A 21,005-nucleotide genomic window follows, 5' to 3' on the forward strand; every position below is an offset into this window, starting at 1 on the left:
ACACAGAAGAAAGGGCAGGAGACATTGGGCCTGATGCAGGTTTTTTCTGTACATCAGTGTTTTTGACACCACAGCCTGTTGCTGCATATAATAAAACAGAAATCAGAAAGAGCAACCAGAATACACACCCAAAGGCAAAAAACCCTCGGCTTAAAGAAGGTGCTGCCGGGCCCCCAGCGGGAGGCTGGCAGTGAGGGTCCAAGGGGGGGACACGCCTGCCCTGGCTGGGGAGAAACACAACACAAAGAAAAAAACGAACCAACAAAAAACCCCCACCCAAAGCTCCCGCTGGGGAGCGGGGAGAGCCGGAAATCCCCCGATTGTCCCGTCCTCAGTCCTGTTAGCACCTGTACAATAAAACTGTACCGGCCCCGGAGCGGAGCAGCCTGCCCGTGCCCGCTCCCTCCCGGAGAGATGCTCCCGGGGACACCGGCGGGGAGCGGGGCAAGGAGGGGGCTTCTGCCCTGGAGACAGACCCTGGGGCAGGGGGACAAGCTGCCGAAGCGTGGGGTGTGCTGGGGGCCGCGGGCTGCCCCTGCCCGAGCGGCAGCCGCCTGGGACGGGGAGCAGCAGCACAAATGAGATGGAGGAAAGAGCCCGGGAGAGGATGGAGCAGAGGGGCTGGCTCCAGGCTGGGGCTGAGCGCCGGCAGCAGGAACCAGCTCCAAAGCCAAGGGAAGGGGCTGTCCCCAGGCTGCAAGGACCAGGACCCTCTGGGTCTGGCCGGCCTCGGGGTGCACTGGAGGGGGGGGCTAGGGGGACAGCCTCATCCCCTGGCCCAGAGCTCACCATCACAGTGATACAGACTCAGCAAAAACAAAGAAAACATTACAAATTAAATACTAATTAAATAAATACTATGGAAGACATCGGGAGGGGGAGGGCAAACGGAGAGGCGCAGTTCCTGGGGGTCCAGCGGGGAGGGGCGGTGGCTCCCACCACCCCTCGCTGCCCCGTGAGCCCCGTGGAGGGGGCTCCATCACCCACTGGGGCTGGATGGGGTGGCGGCGGCAGCGACCGCCACCGCTCGTGGCCAAGGGATCCCGGGATGTCCTTGGAGGCCAGGGGTCCTCCCTCCCCAGCTGCAGGAGACCCTGAGGAGAGGAGGAGTGGCTGCCCAAAGACTCGGGTCCCTGCTGCTGGCGCTGAGAGAGCTGCTTCCCCTTGGTCCTTATTATTGCCTCGTGATGCCGGGAGCGACCTGTCCCCGTCAGCTGCTCCAGGCCTGGTACTCCACCGCTGAGCCCAGCAGCTGCAGCAGCTCGGGCTCGTAGTGCACCAGCTCCACAGTCTCTGCCGTGCCCGGCGCTGGCTCGGGGCTCGCCGGCACCTCCTCCTGCGCCAGCACCTGGCTCAGGGACACCTGGCGTTGGAACTCTGCCCGGGGCAGTGTGGCGATCTCCAAGTGCGGGAAGCGGGCCTGGAATATGCGGGAGGACAGCTTCAGCCGCTTGAGCACGTCCGAGAAGAGGAACCAGTTGCAGGGCCTGAGAGGAGAGCAAGAGGACAGTGGGTTAGGGGTGGAGGGGGCTGCAGGCACAGTGCCCACCTCCCAGGGAGGAGAAAGGGGAGCTTCGTGACAGGCACGGCCCAGGGGCACCCGTGGCAGCAGGATGTGCCTGCCCATGGAGCAGGACTGCGTGGGGGGAGCCCTGATGAGCCTCTTCTGCTCCCGAAGAACATGCCAGGCTGCCCCAAGTGAGGCAGTGCTGCTTCCCACATGTCCCCAGCACTGCAGCCACAACTTCCCATCTGTTGCCCAGAGAAGCTGTGGCTGCCCCATCCCTGGAAGTGTCCAAGGCTGGGTTGCACGGGGCTTGGAGCAACCTGGGATAGTGGAAGGCGGATGGGAGGGGGTTGGAATGGGATGAACTTTAAGGCCCTTCCCAACCCAAACCATTCTGGGATTCTGTGATGATTCTGTGAAAACAACCGCCTGAGATACACAAACTGCTCTTCACCCTGTTGGAATGACTGATGTGCTGCCACCTGTGCTGGGGCTGTAGCCACCCGTGGTACTGCTCTCTGCTCCAGGGAAGGATACTCACCCCCGGGACACGGACACTTGGAGGTTGTAGCTGGGAAGCAGTGGCTTGTCTGAGAACTCAAACATGAAGTTGTCTGCTTCTTGCTCCTCTTCCTCCTGGTCTGAACTCCCCGGAGGGTTGAGCAGAAGGTCGCAGCCAATGGTGTCCTTCCCCTCTGCAACAGGCAGGACACAGGTTGGCACCGCTCACAGTCCCACACCAGCCAGTGCTGGCACTCCCTGGGGACCTCTCTGGCCACTGCCACAACCCCACGAGCACCTTCCCACAGCGCCCCAGCAGCCACACGTGAGCTGTGTCCCTCCTGCTCTCCCCACCCCTCGTCCCAGAGGCGCACGGAGTGAGCGCTAGCTGCTCTGCACAGTGAGACTCTGCTCGCTGACCAGGGCACGTGGAAAGGACATCCCAAGTTGTGGCAGGAACCCCAAGGTGTGCTGTGATCCCACAGGTGGGACAGGGCACAACCTGCACCATGAGCTACCCCCACTGGCACACTCCAGACCCTCCCTGACCTGGCCTTGGCCCCTCTGCTGTGCCAGCACAGCCCTCCTCAGCATGGAAGAGCCTGGAACAGTGAGGTAGGAGGTGGATGTAGAGAAGCTTTGCCTGCACAGGCCCTACTGAGGAAGGCACAGCAAGTGCTCTACTCAAGAGCTTCTCCACCCAGATCCCACCCTCAGAACATCCAGAAGGTGATCCAGAGGAGCCAGCACCTCTGTCCCAGGGAGGACAGCAAGGCTGTGCCAACAAAGACTAATCCAACTAAGCAAACATGAGGGGAAATTTAGGTTAGATATACAGAAGAAATTCCTCTCCATGAGGGTGGGCAGGCCCTGGCACAGGTTGCCCAGAGAAGCTGTGGCTGCCCCATCCCTGGAAGTGTCCAAGGCCAGGTTGGATGAGGCTTGGAGAAACCTGGGATAGTGGAAGGTCTCCCTGCCCATGGCAGGGGGGTGGAACTAAATTGTCTTTAAGGTCCCTTCCAACCCAAACCATTCCATGATTCTATGACTTAGAGAATCCACCCAGCAGATAAAAGCTGGCTATTCCAGGAGGTACCTGAGCTCCAGCAGGACCTGAGTCCAGAGGAGATGGAGAACAGCACGCTGGATCCATAAACCATTTAAAGACAGTTAAATTTCTTATTCACCAATCTGAAAAGCTCCTGTTGAAAAGGAGCTTGCTGCCTGGATTTTATTATTAAGAGGTATGAATAGTCTTGGTTTTGCAGAGTGGTTTTGTACCAGTGAGATAATAGCGGATAACTCCAAAAACTTCCAGAAAATAGAGTTTAGATTCTATAGAGAGCAGCCAGACCCAATGTGCTGGTGAGCAAATAAACCAATCATGTAAAAGTTCAACACCACACATGAGAGAAAAGGCTGTAAAAAAAAAAATAATCTTCTGGTTGCTCCACAAGGAAACTCCACACACCAGACTGCTCACCCGGCACGGATGGGATTCCAATAGAGGAACAACAGCAGATGACAGGAGACACTGGTTCAGGCAGGGTCTCAGAGAAAAATAGAGTCATTTGTTAGTGCTGCCAAGGGAAAAAAAATCCCTAAGAAACAGAAAAGCAGAGTGCTGAAATCGTCAGAATTCGCTGTAGAACAGGACAAAAATAAGTGACACGGATATTGATCCGATGTCGCTGCTGGCAAAGCTCAGATGCTAGCACTGAAAAACCTCAAGTTTCTTGAGTAACCCAGGAAAAAAAGAATTAAATGCATTTAAAGTGGCAAAAATAGGGCCCAGTGTCTGCCCTGAAAGCTCAGTCCTGTCTGTCAGGAGAGCGAAGGCTGGGACAAGGACAGGAACATCCTGTACCACCGCAGGAGACAATCAGGCACAACAATGCCTGTCCCAGGTGGAGACAAACCCCAGAGTGGGAATTTGTGTCTGGAGCTCCAGCAGCACCAAGTCCAGGACACTGATGACTTTTCCACACTCGGACCTCAGAGATCCCACACCCTGGCTTCCCTCATTATCCTTCTGCCCCCAGAGATTTGCAGACTTCAAGGAAAAGGTGGACAACATTCCTGCCTCAAAAAATAGCAACAGCTCGAGCAGGGCCTGGGATTTCTCCTCCAAACTGAGGAACGAGCAGTGCTTCAGCTGGTGGAGCTGATGGAGACTCCAAAGGGATGATCCAGGAGGAGCTGTTTGCTGCCTGTGACAACTGGGAGCAGCCTGGTTATTCCAGCAGGTTATTCCAGAACCTGCCTTGGGCTGTACCCACTCCAGGTGACCCGAGGTGACTGCTGAGGTATCTAACCAAAAAGGGCTATTTCAGGACACCCAGTAAACATGGTGTAAAGAAACCAGCCCCATGTTTCAGACTCGGGCATCCTGCTTTTCCTGCAGCTCTGGCAGCATCCGGCAGCAGTGCCTGGCAGAGCGCAGGTGACACAGGGTGACACCGCCACTGCACCGCTGCTGTAAGCTGATCTCAGGAGGATGGCAAGGAAGGTCCCTTCCTGTGCCTGCTGGAAACAGACCTGGCAGGGTAAGGGATCACTTCCCAGCTGGGTTAGCTCCTGCCTTGCCAGGCAACCTCCCAGAGGCAGCATGGGGAATGCTTTGTGGATGGGGCAGGAGGAGGGATGGCGTGCCCGGCCCTCGGACAGCAGCATGGCACAGCTCCACCCTGGGATCTCCCTGAGCCAGAGATGGAAATACCCCACAAGCAACACCAAAGCCACGGGGCTCCAGAACCTTTTTGCAGCTGACATTTCCCCAGGGATCATCGCCCCTACGTCTGGGAGAACCTCTGTTCTCCACAGGGGTACCTGTGTTAAAGCCCGGAGCACCAGAGGTGTGAACGTCGGCCCAACCAGCACTGGAAGGAACTTTCCACTACAGCAAGGATGAAATGATGCTTCCAGGGAAGGGTAGAGGCAGATCAGTGTGGAATTTTTCTGGCTTGTTAACAGCTTCAGGTTGCCCAGGAGAGAAGGAAAACCTGGCAGATAGCACCATGTGAGTAGCAGGGACCCAGCAGAGGCACATTCACGGCAGCCAGGACTCGGTGGGAAGTCCCACTGGAAGAGGCTGGATGTGTGTCACAGAGGTGGTGGTCTTTCACCACTCTCAAATAAAGAAATACTCTGAAAAGCTCAGTGGAGGTCCAAGGGCAGGAAAAGAAGCCCAGTCCCCAGCCCTCCCTGTGGAGATCTTCCATGTATTAGCCAAGGATCCAAATAAGGCCCTTTGAGCAGTGGACTGCCATCACTGTGGCATCCCAGTCCCCCTCCACCCCCAAGGAACACCTAAAGAGTCAGTGATGGTTTGCTCACTGAAGAAACAATACCTTTTTTTGCCTACAGGGGTGGAAAACAGAAATGTGGGAAGACAGCAGCCTGCAGACTAACACAGGAGCTTCCAGAGGAAAGGACACGAGCAGATACCAGAATTCAAGCATAAAGCTCTCTGAGCAACCAGGAACTCAGCAGTGACCAAAGAGAGCCAAACTCTCCTACCCATGAATTCACACACCATTTTCCTTTCTTGTTTATGAGAGAAATCCAAATGGGAATCTGTGATAAATCAAAAAGACTAATATCTTAAAAAATATCACCAAGAATAGCTATTTTTCCTTGTCATAACTTTTCCTTGTGAGGCTTGTGAGAGCTTCAAGAGTATGAAAATTCATGGAAAGAGGCTGAGGTTTCAACTGTTTCCTTGGCAGGCCTGAGGTGCAACAGCCTACAAACAGAGCTCTTAGGAGTGCTAGTGCTTCTCTTGTTCCAGAATGAAGACACTGAAGTCCTTCAAGGATAAGTCCTCTACCAAGAGCACTCTCCTGAACATATCAGATTTATCTTGTTTCTAGAAGGATGTTGGAAACAATGAAGGTGAGCAACTAAAATCAACAGGCAGCCTTTCAGCCTGCCAGAGGTTGGAGGGACTCAAGTGTGCCAGAGGCAGCTGCCAGATCCAGAATATCTTCCACTGCAACCACAGTTTTCAGGACATGGCAATAAAGGCACAAGTCAGGCCTTCACTGGGAAATGCCAGAAGAGGACCTCCCCTGGAGAAACACCTTCCCTCCAAAGCAGAGGAGAAGGATGGGCAGCTCTGGGAACCATGGAAGTTCAAGAGTTCCACAGCTTGAAGGAATGAGTATGTCCTTCACCTTCCTTGGGTTTACCTTGGTGACTGATTAGCAAGGGAGCAACAAGAGCTGCCATGAGAATGACACACACTGGGATTGATATCCAAAGACCCTCGGGAATTACCAGCAACGCTTCGGAGCCCAGTTCTGCACTTGGAGGGATGCACATATGCAGTTTTCCAAAGAAAAAGTCCCTTTCAGGAGCAATTCCCAGCATGTAACACCACAGAAAAGCCTCTATCCAAGGTGTGAGTGGGGAGGGACGTGGACAAACCCGAGGGAACGGTGTGTTGTTACCTGGCATCACCTCCTGCTCTGCTGCTGCCAGTGACCCGGCCCAGACTGCACTCACCTAGCACAGAGCTGCTGTAGAAGTCCCAGGCTGTCCGAGGGTCTCCGTCGGAGCGGCCCTGGAGATCTGACAGGTAATCTAGACAGGGAGAAAGGAGAGGGTTAATGGACCAAAGCACAGTCCTGGAGTGCATATCCATTGATCCAGGGGGAGCTGCTCCACCCCTGCTGCTTGTCCCACTTGGGCAAAGGCTGAACCATGGCTTGCAGGAAGGGTGTCCCTGCTCAGGAGAGGGCATCACCCTAGACCCCAGATCAGGAAATGGGAGCTGAAAAGGGAAAACAACTGACAATGTCAGGTGGCTTAGAAAGAAAGGTTTTAGGGCGGTTCTGAGCTCCAAATCAGCCCCTCAACACCTGTGTGTGGAGTTGAGCCTGAAGGAGCTCTGACAGTGGGCAAACAGGGTTTTTTTGACAGTGGAGATTTTCTGTCTTGTCTGTACCTGGGGACAACCACTACTCTGGCTGTTCCTTCTGTTGGGGAGGAGCCACAACACTCATCTTGCCTGTACACAAAGGGCACCGAATGCGGCCACAGGGAACCAAAGTGATCCTTTCTGCCAGCAGCAGCAACATTTGGGCAGCGCTGCTTTCGCACAGAAGGCAGCACTGTTTGGCAGCAAAAATATGTTCACTTAGGTTAGGCAGTAGAACCAGGGACTGTCTCCGTGCAGAGCACTGTCTTTAGCTGTGTGACCACAGCACAGTCACCTCCTTGCACACTGAAGACTGAAAAGTGACTTGTACCTTATATAGGAAACAGATACAACTCTGCAGTTAAAGTTTGGGTGGTACAAACGTGCTTGTGTGACAGGACAGAGCTAAACTGATGAGTCACCTGCTGCTCAAGCCCTTTGACACCCAGATTTGGCCCTGCACGCTGCCAGAGGGCAAGGATGGGAGCACAGCCACCCCCATGCCTGGCACCTACCACAGAGGAAGCGCTTCATCACGTCGCTGGTGGCCAGTTTCACTGCTGTCTGCCCAGAGTACGTGGCCAGAGTGGGATCAGCACCATAGGAAAGTAGAAGCCACAGGGTTTCCAGGTTGTCATTCGCGACTGCATCATGGACAGGCCTGCAAGGACGGAATCAGAAAGAGACCGGGCATTCGCTGAGGAAACGCTCTGGTTTGGGTTAGGACCGATTCAGTGACAGCTCCTCCCCAAGAACCCACCCTTGCCAGGGCGTGCCCCTCACCTGGTGCCGTCCTGGGCGCTGCAGTTGACGTTGGCGCCGTGCTCCAGCAGGATGTGCAGGATGTCGATCCAGCCGCGCGCGCAGGCCTCGTGCAGGGCGGTGTAGCCCGCGTTGTCGCGGTGGTTCACGTCGCTGCTTTTCTTCTGCAGGCAGTACAGCACCACGTCCTGCGCCAACGACAGCACGGCGGCCGTCACGCACCGGCCCAGGGGAGCCACAGCGGGGCACGGGGCAGGGGGCACCGGCACTCACCTTGTAGCCCAGGCGAGCCGCTCGCTGCAGGAGGGTCTCCCCCGCGTTCTTGTTCACGATCAGCCGCCGAGCTCCAGGAGGAACGCTCTGGGCCGTGGGCGGCTCCGGGGAGCTCCCTGGGCTGACCCGATGGGACTTACAGAGCGTCCACAAGTCCTGGGGCTTCTTCGGAGAGCACGTTTTGGGCTGGTTGCAGCAGCCTTTCCCCTGGGAAAGGAAGGAATGCAACTCCTTGACACATGACTCACAGGAGTCTCCTTGTCCCTCTTCTCCCCACACGCCTTCCCCTCATCCCTCCAAGCCATACCTTCCCCTCATCACAGATCCCTGCCAGGTGTTTGGTTTTGCATTTGCGTTTTCCTGATGGTTTCTCCAGCTCTTCTTGGACGGGAGAGCTGTCGGAGTGCTCCAGGAAGAAGCCATTCCGAAAGTCTGTGCGTCCTTGAGATTTTCGGGGGGACGGGGATAGCCTGCTCCTCAGCTGGAGCTCTGTGCCTTTAGCCTTCCCAGACTCCTTCTGCTTCCGGTGCCTAAAATCTAAACGAAAAATGGGGATGAGGCATTTTGTTTGGGAACAAACATTTAATTTCTAAGTGGGGATCTGGGAGATGTCCCACTGGGTTGGTTCAAGGGACCAAGAGGATAAACTCTAAGAACAAAACTTTCCATCTCTTAGGGACAATGCTGCCTCCAGGAGCAGTACCTTCAGATTCCACATCGTGCTGAGACTCTGGAGCCTCTGCATCAAGTACCACACATAACTTCCACTTATGTCCTGTTACTGCTAGGAAGCAGGGACCACAGATCTTGTACAAAAAAAAAACATGTTTGGCCAAGATACCAAGGCAGAACCACAAACAAAATCTCAGAGCCAGCATGTCTCAGGTACTGTTGTGCTGTTCTGGACTCCACACCTCAGGAAGAATGGAGTGGGAATGGGAAAGGCAACCAAAATGATGCAGGGGTGGAGATGTCACCCTACAAGAGAGACTGTGACTCCTCAGTCTGGAGAGAAGAAGGTGGAAAAGGATGTGACCAAAATTTGCAAAAATCCTGAAAGGGCGAATCTTGCTCACTCAGTCCTGCAGCACAAGACTTACTGACACTCAATGAAATGAGTAAAAGATCAGCTCAAAAAAGACATTTCAGGGAACTTCAGGCTCCACTGCCACTGGAGGTGGCTTCAGCCATAACTTCTGAATCCAAACTACTGCAGCTCACCTACCTGAGGGCCAAGCAAGCACCCCCTGAGGGAAACTGGACAGGCAGACACTCAGTACGTGTGGTAAACCTGCTGGAGAAAACCCTCTCGAATGCTGCTGCACTCAAACCTCCTTCCAGGCTCCTATTCTGAACAGGAGGCATCCTGAGAGCACCCCTGAGTTGCCAAGATGCTGGGAAGCCCATTGGAAACTTTGTTCCTGGTCTGACAGAGGCTCTCAGTGACAGTGTAACACTGCTGGAGCAGAAACCTGGTTCTAGGACAGCCATCACCTCTGCTCCTCAGGGCGGCTCAGCAGCACCTCAGCCTCTCCCAAGAAGTGTCAGTCTGAGCTCGGATGTGGCAGAAGGCAACAGGTCTGTGGTCACCACATCTCCTCCAAGAGCACAGCCCAAGCATGTGGAGGGCTGGCAGAAGTGCTGCCCCTGACAACTTATTCCCCCCGCAGAAGTGGGATGAGTGTCTCTGCACAGGGAGAGGGGACTGGAGGGACTGCTGCCCTCAGGGAAATGCTGATCACGGGTTTAGATTTGACCAGAGGGTCTGGCAGTTGTGGGGGAAGGCTCAAGAGCAGAGGCAGAGCAGAGACAGGCACGGGCAGGCGCACGGCGCGCTCCTCCTCACACGTACAAAGCACAGAGGGGGTTCCTCCATCACTCCACCCTTGTTAATCCTCTCACCCTCCTGCTCCCTGGTGCAAATCTGCAAGTTGCCTTCACAAAGCAAGACAAAGCCGAGAGCAGCCCAGCTGAACTGTGATGGCTCCACATCCCTCTGCGCTAGCCCAGAATGCTGAGCACCGCTCCCAGGGGCACATGGTTTGTCCAGAAATATTCCACTGTGCTACCTCGTCCCATCCTTGTTTTCCCACGCCCTCTGTCTTAATCTGAGGGTAAGATCAGTGTCTAATTAGCCACATAAATTGCTGTTTACTGCTCTGGAATTTGCTGCAAATGTTTCTGAAAGAAGAGCCAATCGATTGAAGTGGCCCACGCTGTAGCCATCAAGTCATTAAAAATGATGGAGTTTCATCATTACAAAAACAACCTGAAAACTAAATTCCACCCAAAATCTCACAAATAACAAAACAAAAAAATCCCCACACTGGTCCCCAGTTTGGTACCAGAACCCCCTTCCCAGGCTGTACCTCCTTTGGATTTCCGCCTCCGGTGGGGATAGCCCACTTGCTCCTCCTCGCGCTCAGTCAGATATTCCCCAGTCTGGTATTTCCGACTTTTCTGCCGTCTCCTTTTCTTCCTTTTGATGTGGCCGTCTTCCTCCTCCTCCTCCTCCTCGTTGGGCTCCCACAGCTGCCTGGGTGATTCTGCTCTCCAAGGCAGCTCCCGGGTCCTCCTCGTGTAACAGCTGCTCCTCTCGGACGCAGACCTGTCCCTGTCCCTGCGGCTGTGGCAGTGCGATGTCCTGTGGGATTTGCGCAGCTTGCGATGTTTTGAGGATGTCTCCTCCTCCTCCTCTTCCTCCTCCTCTTCTTCCTGATCCTCCTCCAGTAACGGCAAAATCTCCTGACTGGTCACATCACACTCTCCCGTCACACCAGCAGAAGAGCCAGCGACGCTTCCTGCAGAAAAATGGGATTTCTAAGTGACAAAAAAGCCAAGAGGTTCCTCAAGACAAAGTCTTAAAGCAGAACTGAACACAGAGACAAGGCCACGTGAAAAGGGAGCGCTCCCAGTCCACCCAGGACGGGCACTGGGGGCCCTGACACCAACTCACCTGACTGACTGCGTGTCCGGCTGCTCAGCACCACCGGAATGAAATCCCGAAAGTTGTTCTTGGGCTTCTTCTCCAAGTAACCTGTGAGGAAAACCGAGCCTTGAGAGAACACATCACAGGCCTGTAGCCTGGGAAGGGCAGTACAGTGCCCCCATAGCAGGAGCTGCTGCAATGGGACAAGGGGGATGGCTTTAAACTGGAGGAGATCGGTTTAGGTTCGATATAGGAGAAAAGTGTTTTACAATGAGGGTGGTAAAACAGTGTCAGAGGTTCTCCAGAGAGGTGCAGGGTGCCCCATCCCTGGAAACATCCAAGGCCAGGTTGGACAGGGCATGGAGCAACCTGGGCTAGTGGAAACTGTCCCTGTCCACAGCAGGGGGTGTAACAAGATAAACATTAAAATCCCTTAAGGAATCAGTTTGGCCCCTCAGGCAGCCTGGTGCTGCAGCAGCCCCCCGCCATTCCCAAGAGTACCTTCCTCATGGCTGTCCCCACGGTGTGCTGGAGATGGGCACTCGTTCTTCGCTGGCCTCCTGCGCTTGCGCTTTACCCTGAGGCTGTTGTGATCCGTGACGGAGCCCAGGCTGCCTCGGCCTTCCCGCTTGCCGAGCTCATGCGGATTGTCGTGGTGTTTTTGCCACTGTGAAGGGAGGACACAGGCTGAAGCTGGAGCTGCCAACTGACCGAGCTGGAGCAGCACAGAAGAGAAAAACTCTGTCCCCCACTCACCACACTGGTGCCCTCCAGATCCATTTTTGCCCTGGATAACCTGCGGCACAGGTACGTTCCCCCACAGCCAGGTAACACCCAGAGCATAGGTAGAAAGCCCTGTGCCCTCAGCCATCCCCACCATGAGCGCTCCCTCCTCTCCCCCAGCCCCACCTTTGCCATGACCCAGCAGTCCCAGCCCATCTCACCCACCTTCCGACCATGCACGCTCCGACTCCCTGACTTGCTCGGGGACTCCTCGCCATCCTGGCCTTGGCACTTCAGTCTCTTGTGGCTCTGCCTGCTATCCCCATCGTGCTGCCGCTTGGCCTTGCAGTGTGTGCCGCCCTCCTGCTTGATCTGCCCCGTTCCTTTGAGCTTGGCCTCGGTGAAGGCCTGGGGAGCAGCCCCGGCCTGCAGGCAGGTCGCAGATGGAAAGGACACATCACACTCCACTCGCTCCTTCTTGACCCTGCACAGATCCACCTGCCGCACACACGGGAGGGGCTCTGCAGCCGGCGGCTCCTGGGGGCCCTCGCAGCCCGGCTCCTTGCGCTGGCTCTCCGCGGGCACCTCCGGCACCACCCGCAGGCCCTGCTGCCCAGCCACGGGCAGGTCGTGCGACAAATACGCCGCTAACACTTGGTTTTTGGGTTTTGCATCTGACTGTTTGAGGCTACAGCTCCCCTGGGGAGCCTCAGTCTGTGCACTGCCCTCCTGACCGGAGCCAGCCTCTGGCTGAGTGCGCTCCTGACTCTTCGGAGCGTTGTCCAGCTTTCCCGTCCCCCCTTTCCCATCCAAAGCGCTGGTCTGAAGAGTTGGACCTGCCTCCAGCGGGGCTGGGTTAGCTGGCTCTTCACGGGGCTTGGGCAAGACCCGGCAGCTCTTGCTCTTGGCTGTAGCTTCCCGTTCCTGAGGTGAGAGCCGGGGCAGCCCCTCCGGCAGGCTCTGGGCAGCTGCGCTGGGCTCTGCGGGCTGCACACTCGGGAATGCCGGGAGCTCACCCGCTCCAGCTGGCTTGCAGGGGCTGCTCTGGTTCGGGGGCAGCTGTCCGGCTGTGGAGATGCCAATGGAAAGCAGAGGCGTTTGATGGTAAGGAGACCAGCCCAGAGGCAGAAGCTGAGGATTGGAAGGTTTTCCGTTGACAGGGCATCGTGGATAGACACTTCCCTGGATGGGATTCCAGGTGGAGATGTCCTTGGACTGACACAAAGGAGCTCCTGGAGCGACTCTGCCATGAAGAAGTCTCTTGGCAGGATCCTGCTGTCCTTCCGTGACGACCTGGTTGGTTTTCTTCCCACAGGGAACGCCGGCGCTGCGGGGCTCGCCCTGGTCGATGATGGAGATGGGCTCCTGCTTGGGCAGGTGGCGTGGGTCCCTGCCGAGGCTCATGCCGGGGTCCTTGCTGAGCAGCAGCGAGGCGGGCACCGGGTTGGCGACGCCGACGTAGGTGCCGGGAATGGTGCTGATAAGCGTGGTGTTCTTCACCCAGGAGCCCTGCTCGCCGTTGCGCAGGAACTCAGGGAAGATGACCAAGGGCGGGGTGGTGCCAAGACACGAGGTGACGCTGCTGCCTGCGGCCTGGGCCGCGCGCTGGGACTTGGAGAGGACGGTGGTGAGCAGGGCTTTGCCGCTGGTGTGCACGGGGGTGAGGATGGGCATGGGGGGGGTCTTGCGCTGGCTGGGCGGGGGCAGTTTCTGGCGGTTGGACTTGGAGGAGAGATCAAGAGGCATCTCACTATACTCTGGAGATGAGACCATCTCACGCTCCAGCTGGGGAGGGGACTTCAGAGGAGACAGGGAAGTGGCAGCCCCCGGTGCATGTGGCTCGGGAGCTGCTGGGGCTCTGGCCTGTGCGGTGGTGCCGGAGGAGGGAGCGGCACTCCCACCCGGTGCTGCCGGTGGAGCCTGGCTGGAGGGCAGGGCCGGGCCAGGGGGCAGGGCTGGACCAGAGGGCAGGGCTGGACCAGAGGGCAGGGCTGGACCAGAGGGCAGGGCTGAGACCAGAGGGCAGGGCTGAGCCAGAGGGCAGGGCTGAGCCAGAGGGCAGAGCCGGGCCGGTGCTGGACAGGGGAGCACTCTCGACCGCAGCCTGGGCACCACTTCCACCTGAGGGTGGAGGGCAGCTGAGCTGATTCACCTCCACAGACACCACTTTGGCATCTGAAGCCAAGGGCCTGGTGACAGAGAAAGTGTAGGGGTAGGAGCGCAGCTCTGGGGAAGCAATAATGCCTGGCAGGCAACGCTCGTGCAGGTAGGGAGGCAGGACAGGGAGGGTGAGTGTGGAGGAGACCCCCAGGGTGGCCGGGAGTGTGGCCACGCTGAGCGGCTGCCCACAGCTGGGCGGGGGGATGTACACCAGCGACTGGCTCGGGCTTAGCACGGCACCAGCCTGGAAGGACAGGGGCAGCTTTTGCATAGCAGGGGCCTGAGAGGGGGGAAAGCACACCCTGTTCAATGTGAAGGTGGCAGGAGTGGAGGCAGAGGTGTTGCAGCCGGAGACAACCATGGACAATGTCCCTTCTGCCAGCACGCCTGGCCCTTGTGCTGCAGTGCTCTGGGGGGCTTTCTCCTTCCCAGCAGACTCGCTCTCTGGAGCCACGGAGCAGGCTGGGGCAGCATCAGCCTGCTTGTCACTGGGAGGATCTGCTGGTGTCCAGGCAGTGTCAGCACCACTGCTCTCCTCCTCCACAGCTCTGGGGGTTGCTGGCTCCTGCCCTCTGCCATCCCCCTGACCTGCCAGAGGGCCCAGGGCATCATCTGTCACAGTCTTTCCTGCACTCTCCGGGTTTGGGTTGGGATCAGGTGGCTGCTCCTCCAGTTTGGGTCCAAGCTTTTCCTCCACCTTGCCATCAGCATCCAGCCCCTGGGCACTGCTGCTACCACTGCTGACTGCTGTGAGCTCCACCTGCAACGAGAAGGGAGAAGGTGTTCCTGGGAGCCGTGCAAGTGGCTCCCAGAGAAGCAGGCAGGATCTGCCCACCCAGGACACAAAGGTAGAAGCAGCTAACAGCTCTGCTTCGCGTGTTCCATCTGGGAATGGCCTTCTTGGACCCTGCCATGCAGGCAAGGAGCTCACCTCGGACAGGCTGCTGCTGACACAAAACTCTTGAGACCCCAAGTGCTGGGAGCTGCTCGTTTTAGACTCCTCATCAGAAAGGGGGGCTCTCCTAGGCAAGGAAAAAGACACAGCATTACAAACCCCCAAAATACCCTCCCCAGCATCCCATCCCTCCCTGTCCCTGTGTGGGACAGTGCAGCAGCTGTGCACCTTCCTTACCCACAGCCACCCGGCCTCACCGTGGGCAAGCCCAGCCCTCCCCACTGTGCTGTGTCACAGCCCAGAGCCACACACCCACTCCTGTCCCCTCCACTTTCCATCCTGACCCATCCCTCCCCTGAGCCTCATCCTGCTTGTCTCTCCTTCCACAGGCACCTCATTCCTGTTCCTCCTGCTTGCTCCCTACCCCAGCACCCTCATCCCAGCAAAGCTGGCTGTGGGATCTCTCTCCAATGCCAAAGCTCTCTGGGCTCAGGTGGCCCAGACAGGAGCAGTGGGTGTCCACAGCCATCCCGGTGTGCCATGTTCTGCTGACCAGCATGTCTGACTCTTTCTCTCTGGAATATGATTCCTAAGTGGAAAGCCTGGATTCAGGACAAGGACTGTGACCTCCCAGGGACACTCCTGCCCTGGCAGTATTCACCGGACAGTGTTTCCCTGGTGTTTAAGGGACATTGGGAAAAGCTGCTGGTGCCAGGACAAAACAGATCAAGTCTGGATTCTGTTCACGACATGATTTGAGCTGGATTTGGTCCCTACATCCTGGGCTTTCAGAGCAAAGTCAGAGACACGAGCTATGGGTGCAAGCTTCCTCTCTGGGCTCTGTACCCCCGGTGCCAGGATCTCGCTCCACACCCCTTGCACCAGGACCCTGCTCCGTACCCGCAGCGCCGGGACCCCGCTCGCGGCTGCCTCCGCGCCACCCGCACCCACCCTCGGGTCGATGACAGCTCGCTCAGTTCCTCCAGGCGCTCCCGACCACGCCGGCGCTCCCAGCGCTCCCCCGGACGCCCGTCACAGGCCGCGGGGCGGGGATGGCGGACGGGGCCGGGCCGCCTCGGCGCAGCCGGCGGCGGGGCGGGGTGAGCGGGCCGAGGGGCCGGGGCGGGCGGGAGTCCCGGGGTCCCGGCGGTGCCGGGGCCGGCGCGGTCCCCGCGGGGCTGGGGCGGCGCCGCGGCCGAACGCGAGGGGAGCCCGAGCGCAGCCGCCCGCCCGCGGCCCCGCGGGGCCCGCCCGGGCACGGCGCTCCCCGGCGCTCCCCGGCGCTCCCCGGCCCGCCGATACCTGCAGGGACCCCCCGCCCAGCCCCCGACAGCCGCCCCGGGGCAGCCCCGAGGGTGGTGCGCGGCCTCCGCCCGGCCGAGGCTCCTCCCGGGGCGGCGGCCGCGGGGCAGCCCGGGATGCCCGCTCGGGATGCCCGCCCGCAGGGCAGGGCCCGCGGGGACGGGGCACAAGCGCTGCCCGCGATGGGATGGGGATCGCGGATGAGGGAGCGCCCGCTCAGCCCCCCCTCCTCGCCCAGACACTCCAAAATTTGACGTCTATTGTAAGCTCGGAGCGGCGCCGAGAGGTTCGGCGGGTATCGCCATCGCAGCCCTTATCTGCGGGGCGCAGGGCGCCCGGCGGTGCTGCGGGCGGCAGATCAGCTCTGCCCCGAGCCAGAGCCGGGGCTCGTCCCTGCCCACCGCTGATCCAGCGGCCTCGGGGGACGCCCCGCCAAAACCCTCGGCACTCCCGGCCAGAAATGAGAGCCACGCACTGCCTCTGCGCATGTAAAACCTCCCTGGCTCCGGCAAACGCGTGGAACAGACGTGGTGGGCTTGAGGAAGCCACAAACTGGGCAGTTCTGAGAACAAGACCCCCAAGCCACAGGAATGAACAGCCGATGCAAAGCCCTGGGGACTGCCAGGAGCTTGGCTTGATCGATTCTGCCTCCCAGCCACTAATCCTCCCTAATCTCCTGTTTGGTGGCAAGTCATAACTCTCCCATCTGATCATTTGGTTGGTACAAACCCTCCCCTAGGTCACCAAAAGCTCTTGGTTCAAGATCTTTCACTTCCTTAGCTTTGAGAGCACAGATCTGGTAAAGCCAATAGCACATGCAGACAACTTGGCCTTGTCACCACCAAAGCTGTGGAGGCAACACAGCCACACACAAGCAACAGATCCTCTGCAGAGACCTTGCTGGAGCACAGGGTGCGGGGACCCTCCTGAAATGCCATCACAGCCAACACATCCAACCCCTCCCTGCAGCTCTTCTGCACCTCAGGCCATTTCAGACCCCAGCAAGTCGCCTTCTCCCTATCTCCTTTTCCCTGCCCGCCACCCACGCACCTCACCTCTCCTCGTTGAGGCCACACATGCGAATCCGCTCTGTGCTGGTCCAGTTGTGCACCCCGCTGTAGAGAGGTGCCGTAGAGATCATGACAGCTGCTCCTCACCCTCTGGGACCTGCTGGGGCTCGAGGGGCCGCTCTGCCTGTGGAAGGGAAACAGAGGGTTGGGAACTCTCCCCGGGATGATTGATTAAACGGTGCTCCTGGGAAACTCATCCCCAGCTTCGCTGCCAGGCAGATGGGGAGGGATGCCCTGGGATGCCACAAGTCTGGGAGGGGACTAGAAGGAATCAGCAGTGCCTTGAGACAGAATCCACCATCCACTCATCCTTGCACTAAATAACATTATCACCAAAAAAACACTGGCTACCCTGAGAGTTTCACACAAATGTCTTCTCACACACACACACACACACACACATATGCATCCCTCAAAACATTCCTCCACTTTTCTCCTCCCTCCAGAGGAACTTCCAGTGCCGGGAGCTGCCAGGCAGAGCTGTACCAAGGCGATGGTCTGTGACAGCACTGACACCCCCGAGGCTTAACAGGACTAAGGCAGTGCGTGGCGAGTCCAAGGGGCAAAGCCTCAAACAAGGAGGGGTCTGGAGGGAGCAGAGGTTTGCCAACAGTGCCGCCAAGGGATTATCCCCTCCCTCCGTCAGGAAAGTGCTGGTATTCCGTGGAGTTACGGGTGGAAAACAGGAGGGAATCCAGAGATTCGGGAGCATCCACGACGCACTGTCGGCTGGGTGGAGCTTTCAGGGGAGAGCGTTGCAGCCAATCGTGCAGCGCTGGGTGTTGGAGCATTGAGGAGCTCTGCTGCTCCAGGGAAAAGGCAGCGCAGGAAGAGAGGATCTCCTGTGCTAACAAGTGGACTCAGCCGAACCAAGCAGGACTGGACTGCAAAAGGGAGAGAGATGCTATCAAGGAGGTTCAGGGAAATACTAAACCCCAGAGGTAAAGCAGGCACAGAGCCACAGCAACGCTCTCGGTGCAGCGGTGGGAGTGGGAATGAGCTGAAAGCAGCACGTGATCCCAAATCTCCGTCGGATCTTTTCCCTGACAAACTCCTGGTGACACCAGCTCTGCACGGGACGAGCAGCAGCTTGTGCCATGAAAGGAGCCACACAGGGACCTTCTGGCCAGTGGCTCGAGGGACCGAGCAGTGGGACTGAATGGCTGCTCCAAACACAGCTTCTGCCGGCTGTCCTCGCTGCAGCCTGATCCAGTGAGGATCCTCCGGAGAGGAAAAAAGGGCCAGGCACACGGGAGAAACAGGGGCAAGGCAGCTGGTGTGCCAAAGAGAAGCAACGGACCCATCTGCACGTACGAGGGCACAAGTGAGCAAACAGAGTACGGAAATCAGAGGTCAGGGGAAGAGGGGAAACCTGCTAAAAACACACACTGTGAGACGGGAGAAATCCTCAATAGCGGCGGGGGAGCCGGGCAGACGCCGAGGCAGAGAGCAGGGTCATACCCAAAGAGAACGAGGTGGCTTGGAGCAGGAAGGGGAGGAGTCTTTCGATGCTTGGAGAGAAATGCAACATAAAGGAAATAGGGGAACAAACAATCTGCGGGGATTTCACCATCTTAGGCTAAACTGAAAGAAGGGGAGGAGGAAGGTTCTGCCCCCGAGCACAGCAGCAGGACAGATGTTCTGGGAGGAATCAAAAGGGACCTTCTGTGCAACGGGGGAAGGGGATGCGTTTGGCTGCACAACGCGGAGCAGGAGCTGGGGACAAGCAGAGATCAGGCGTGACCCTGGAATAGGTCTGGCAAGGGAGGAGTGATAACGGGGTGGTACGAGTAGCTGGGAGAAACAGCACGTTTGGAGTGCTCGAGTAAGGGCTGGTCCAAAGAGCAGGCACGACGGCCACAAAAAGAGAGCTGGGAGGACACAGCGACAGAGATCAACACTGTTTCATGGATTCTTGGCCTCTATCCTCTATGGACGATGTGGGACACGTGCCAAAGACAGGCATTTCGCAGGGAACGAAGAACAGAAGAGGAAAAGAATCCAGATATGAACTCAGAGAAGGAATAAAACAGGGGTCGAGCACCAGATGTGGGCTCTAACACAAACTAGCGGAGCAACAGCATCCTTAAGAAGGCAGACCAGGAAGTTTATTGGGAAATGTAGGGATGAGCAACCTCCCGAGGTAACACTGAACCAGAGAGAGCAACCGCAGCCTCCCTGGGTCAGAACACTGTTAGCCAAGTCGACACGAGGAAACGGAGCAAATCTCCCATCTACACTGGTGCAGCTGGAAGCGACTTTAAAGGGATGTAATTAAACTCGTAGGAAACCCTTGGAGAACACAACTAGGGCATGGCTTCACGTGCCTGCCTTCGAGTAGAAGATGATGTTGAAGAAACTGTTGAAGCCCTTCTCTCCCCTCACCCCTTCAGTCATGTCACTGAAGCCCTGCAGTGTCCTGGTAAACTTGACCAGGGAGTTGACCTCTGTTTAAAATCCTTTTTCCTTTATTTTTTTCCTGGCTGGACTGGTTTTAACCCATACCAGCTCCTAGATCAGCTTCCCCAAGAGGGAGAGAGGGCACAGCCTGGCACAGACTCTACTTAATCCACAACGTCTGCCAAAGGAAGTGTATATGAAACCACAGTCTTATTTTGATTTAGCTAAATAGGTGCTCAGCCAATTCTAATTAACGCCAAAGCAAACGAGTTTAGAATGAAGTAAGAACATCAACACGGCATTCTGCGTGGAGAAGCTTGTGTGGTATTAAAGCACCTTCACCTCCCAAAACAGAACGTGCCCTAAGAACTGCCAGAGAACTGCGAGAACACGCTCACCTCCAATGACAAGCCCTCAGAGAGGTTTGCAATGAAATACAGTGAATTAAAAGAAAAAGGGGTTTTGTTCATTAAGGTAAAACCTCTCATCATTTTGCAAAAGGAGAGGATGCTACTCTGCAAACCTGCCTCTTACAGGCTCCAGGAAAAGCAAAACAGAAGATGTTTTCCTTGCAGTGAAAGCTTGCATTTACTCAGGTTAGCAATGACTTGGCTACACGTGGAAGTTCCCTCGGATTAAGTCAAGAAATTACTCTCTGTTCTGAAATACCACTGTATGGTGATGGAAACAAGTTTCCTGCATTGAAGGTCTTCAGGAATGGATAATTTCTAATCACTATCTCTACACAAATCCTTCTTGCAGTAAAATCCCCACAGTGCCAAGACAACCATCGTTTCAGTGCAGGCCAACCCAGGGTTGCAGGACGGACTCCCCTGGCCTTCACCTACCAGCTCCCGCCGCTGATGAGAATTAAGCCCACGTCATCTCCATGCTGACCCCTGTTAAACCCTGTCTGTTCCCTGGCTCTCAGGGATCCCAACTTGAGTTGCCCGAGGTGAGAGTTTCTAATTGTTTCCTGCTGCAACACTGGCCCTCACACTCACACCTCCCACCCCACTGTTAGGCTGTTGCAAAGGCATTGCAAAGTTGATTCAAAAGCCATCCCTCCCAGTGACAGAGATCCCTCGGCTGGATCAGGCCCCTGATCTGACTAAATTCTCAGCTCCTCAAGCCCTTGCCTTGGCAAACATATAAAGCAACTTCTCAGGCTGGCACCAACCTGCCCGCCACAAGTAGCCAAGGGTTTGCTTGTCACTGGGGAGTTTGGTGCTGTTGGTGTTTGCCCTCACAGATGTCACAGCTACGTTGCCACCTGGTCTAACTCACTTTGATCAGATTAACCAGAGCCATGACCTCCTACAGCGTCCACCCTACGGTACCTGGGGTGGAGCCAGGCCCACCCATGCAGGAAGAGGGCTTTTCCCTGCTCCTCCCACAGGCAACCACTTCTCCATGTTGCAAACGCATCCCTGTGTAGGACTGTGCTGCCCTGACCCCCCACAAGAAGCTTCCCATGTATTTTCCTGCTCTGTACATTTCCAAGTACTAAAAGCACTTGGATGTCAAGCTGTTTACCCTTCCTCTCCCCCATCCCAGCCTCG

The 21,005-nt window shown here is 56.9% G+C and overlaps 1 protein-coding gene across 1 annotated transcript; it reads right to left on the reverse strand.

Annotated features, from left to right (window-relative positions):
- Window positions 1-29: 29 nt before the first annotated feature.
- BCORL1 (BCL6 corepressor like 1) lies at window positions 30-21,005 on the reverse strand. Its single transcript, XM_050310784.1, is given in 14 exon segments — window positions 30-1,487; window positions 2,049-2,202; window positions 6,515-6,592; window positions 7,445-7,590; window positions 7,713-7,879; window positions 7,965-8,171; window positions 8,272-8,501; window positions 10,334-10,765; window positions 10,921-11,001; window positions 11,395-11,560; window positions 11,842-13,629; window positions 13,631-14,536; window positions 14,708-14,798; window positions 17,029-21,005. Coding segments are annotated over 14 exon segments (4,809 nt in total). The 5' UTR covers window positions 17,115-21,005; the 3' UTR covers window positions 30-1,210.

The sequence above is a fragment of the Myiozetetes cayanensis genome, unplaced genomic scaffold, assembly GCF_022539395.1.
Source record: "Myiozetetes cayanensis isolate MyiCay16 unplaced genomic scaffold, myiCay2020 scf15, whole genome shotgun sequence".
Lineage (NCBI taxonomy): Eukaryota > Metazoa > Chordata > Aves > Passeriformes > Tyrannidae > Myiozetetes > Myiozetetes cayanensis.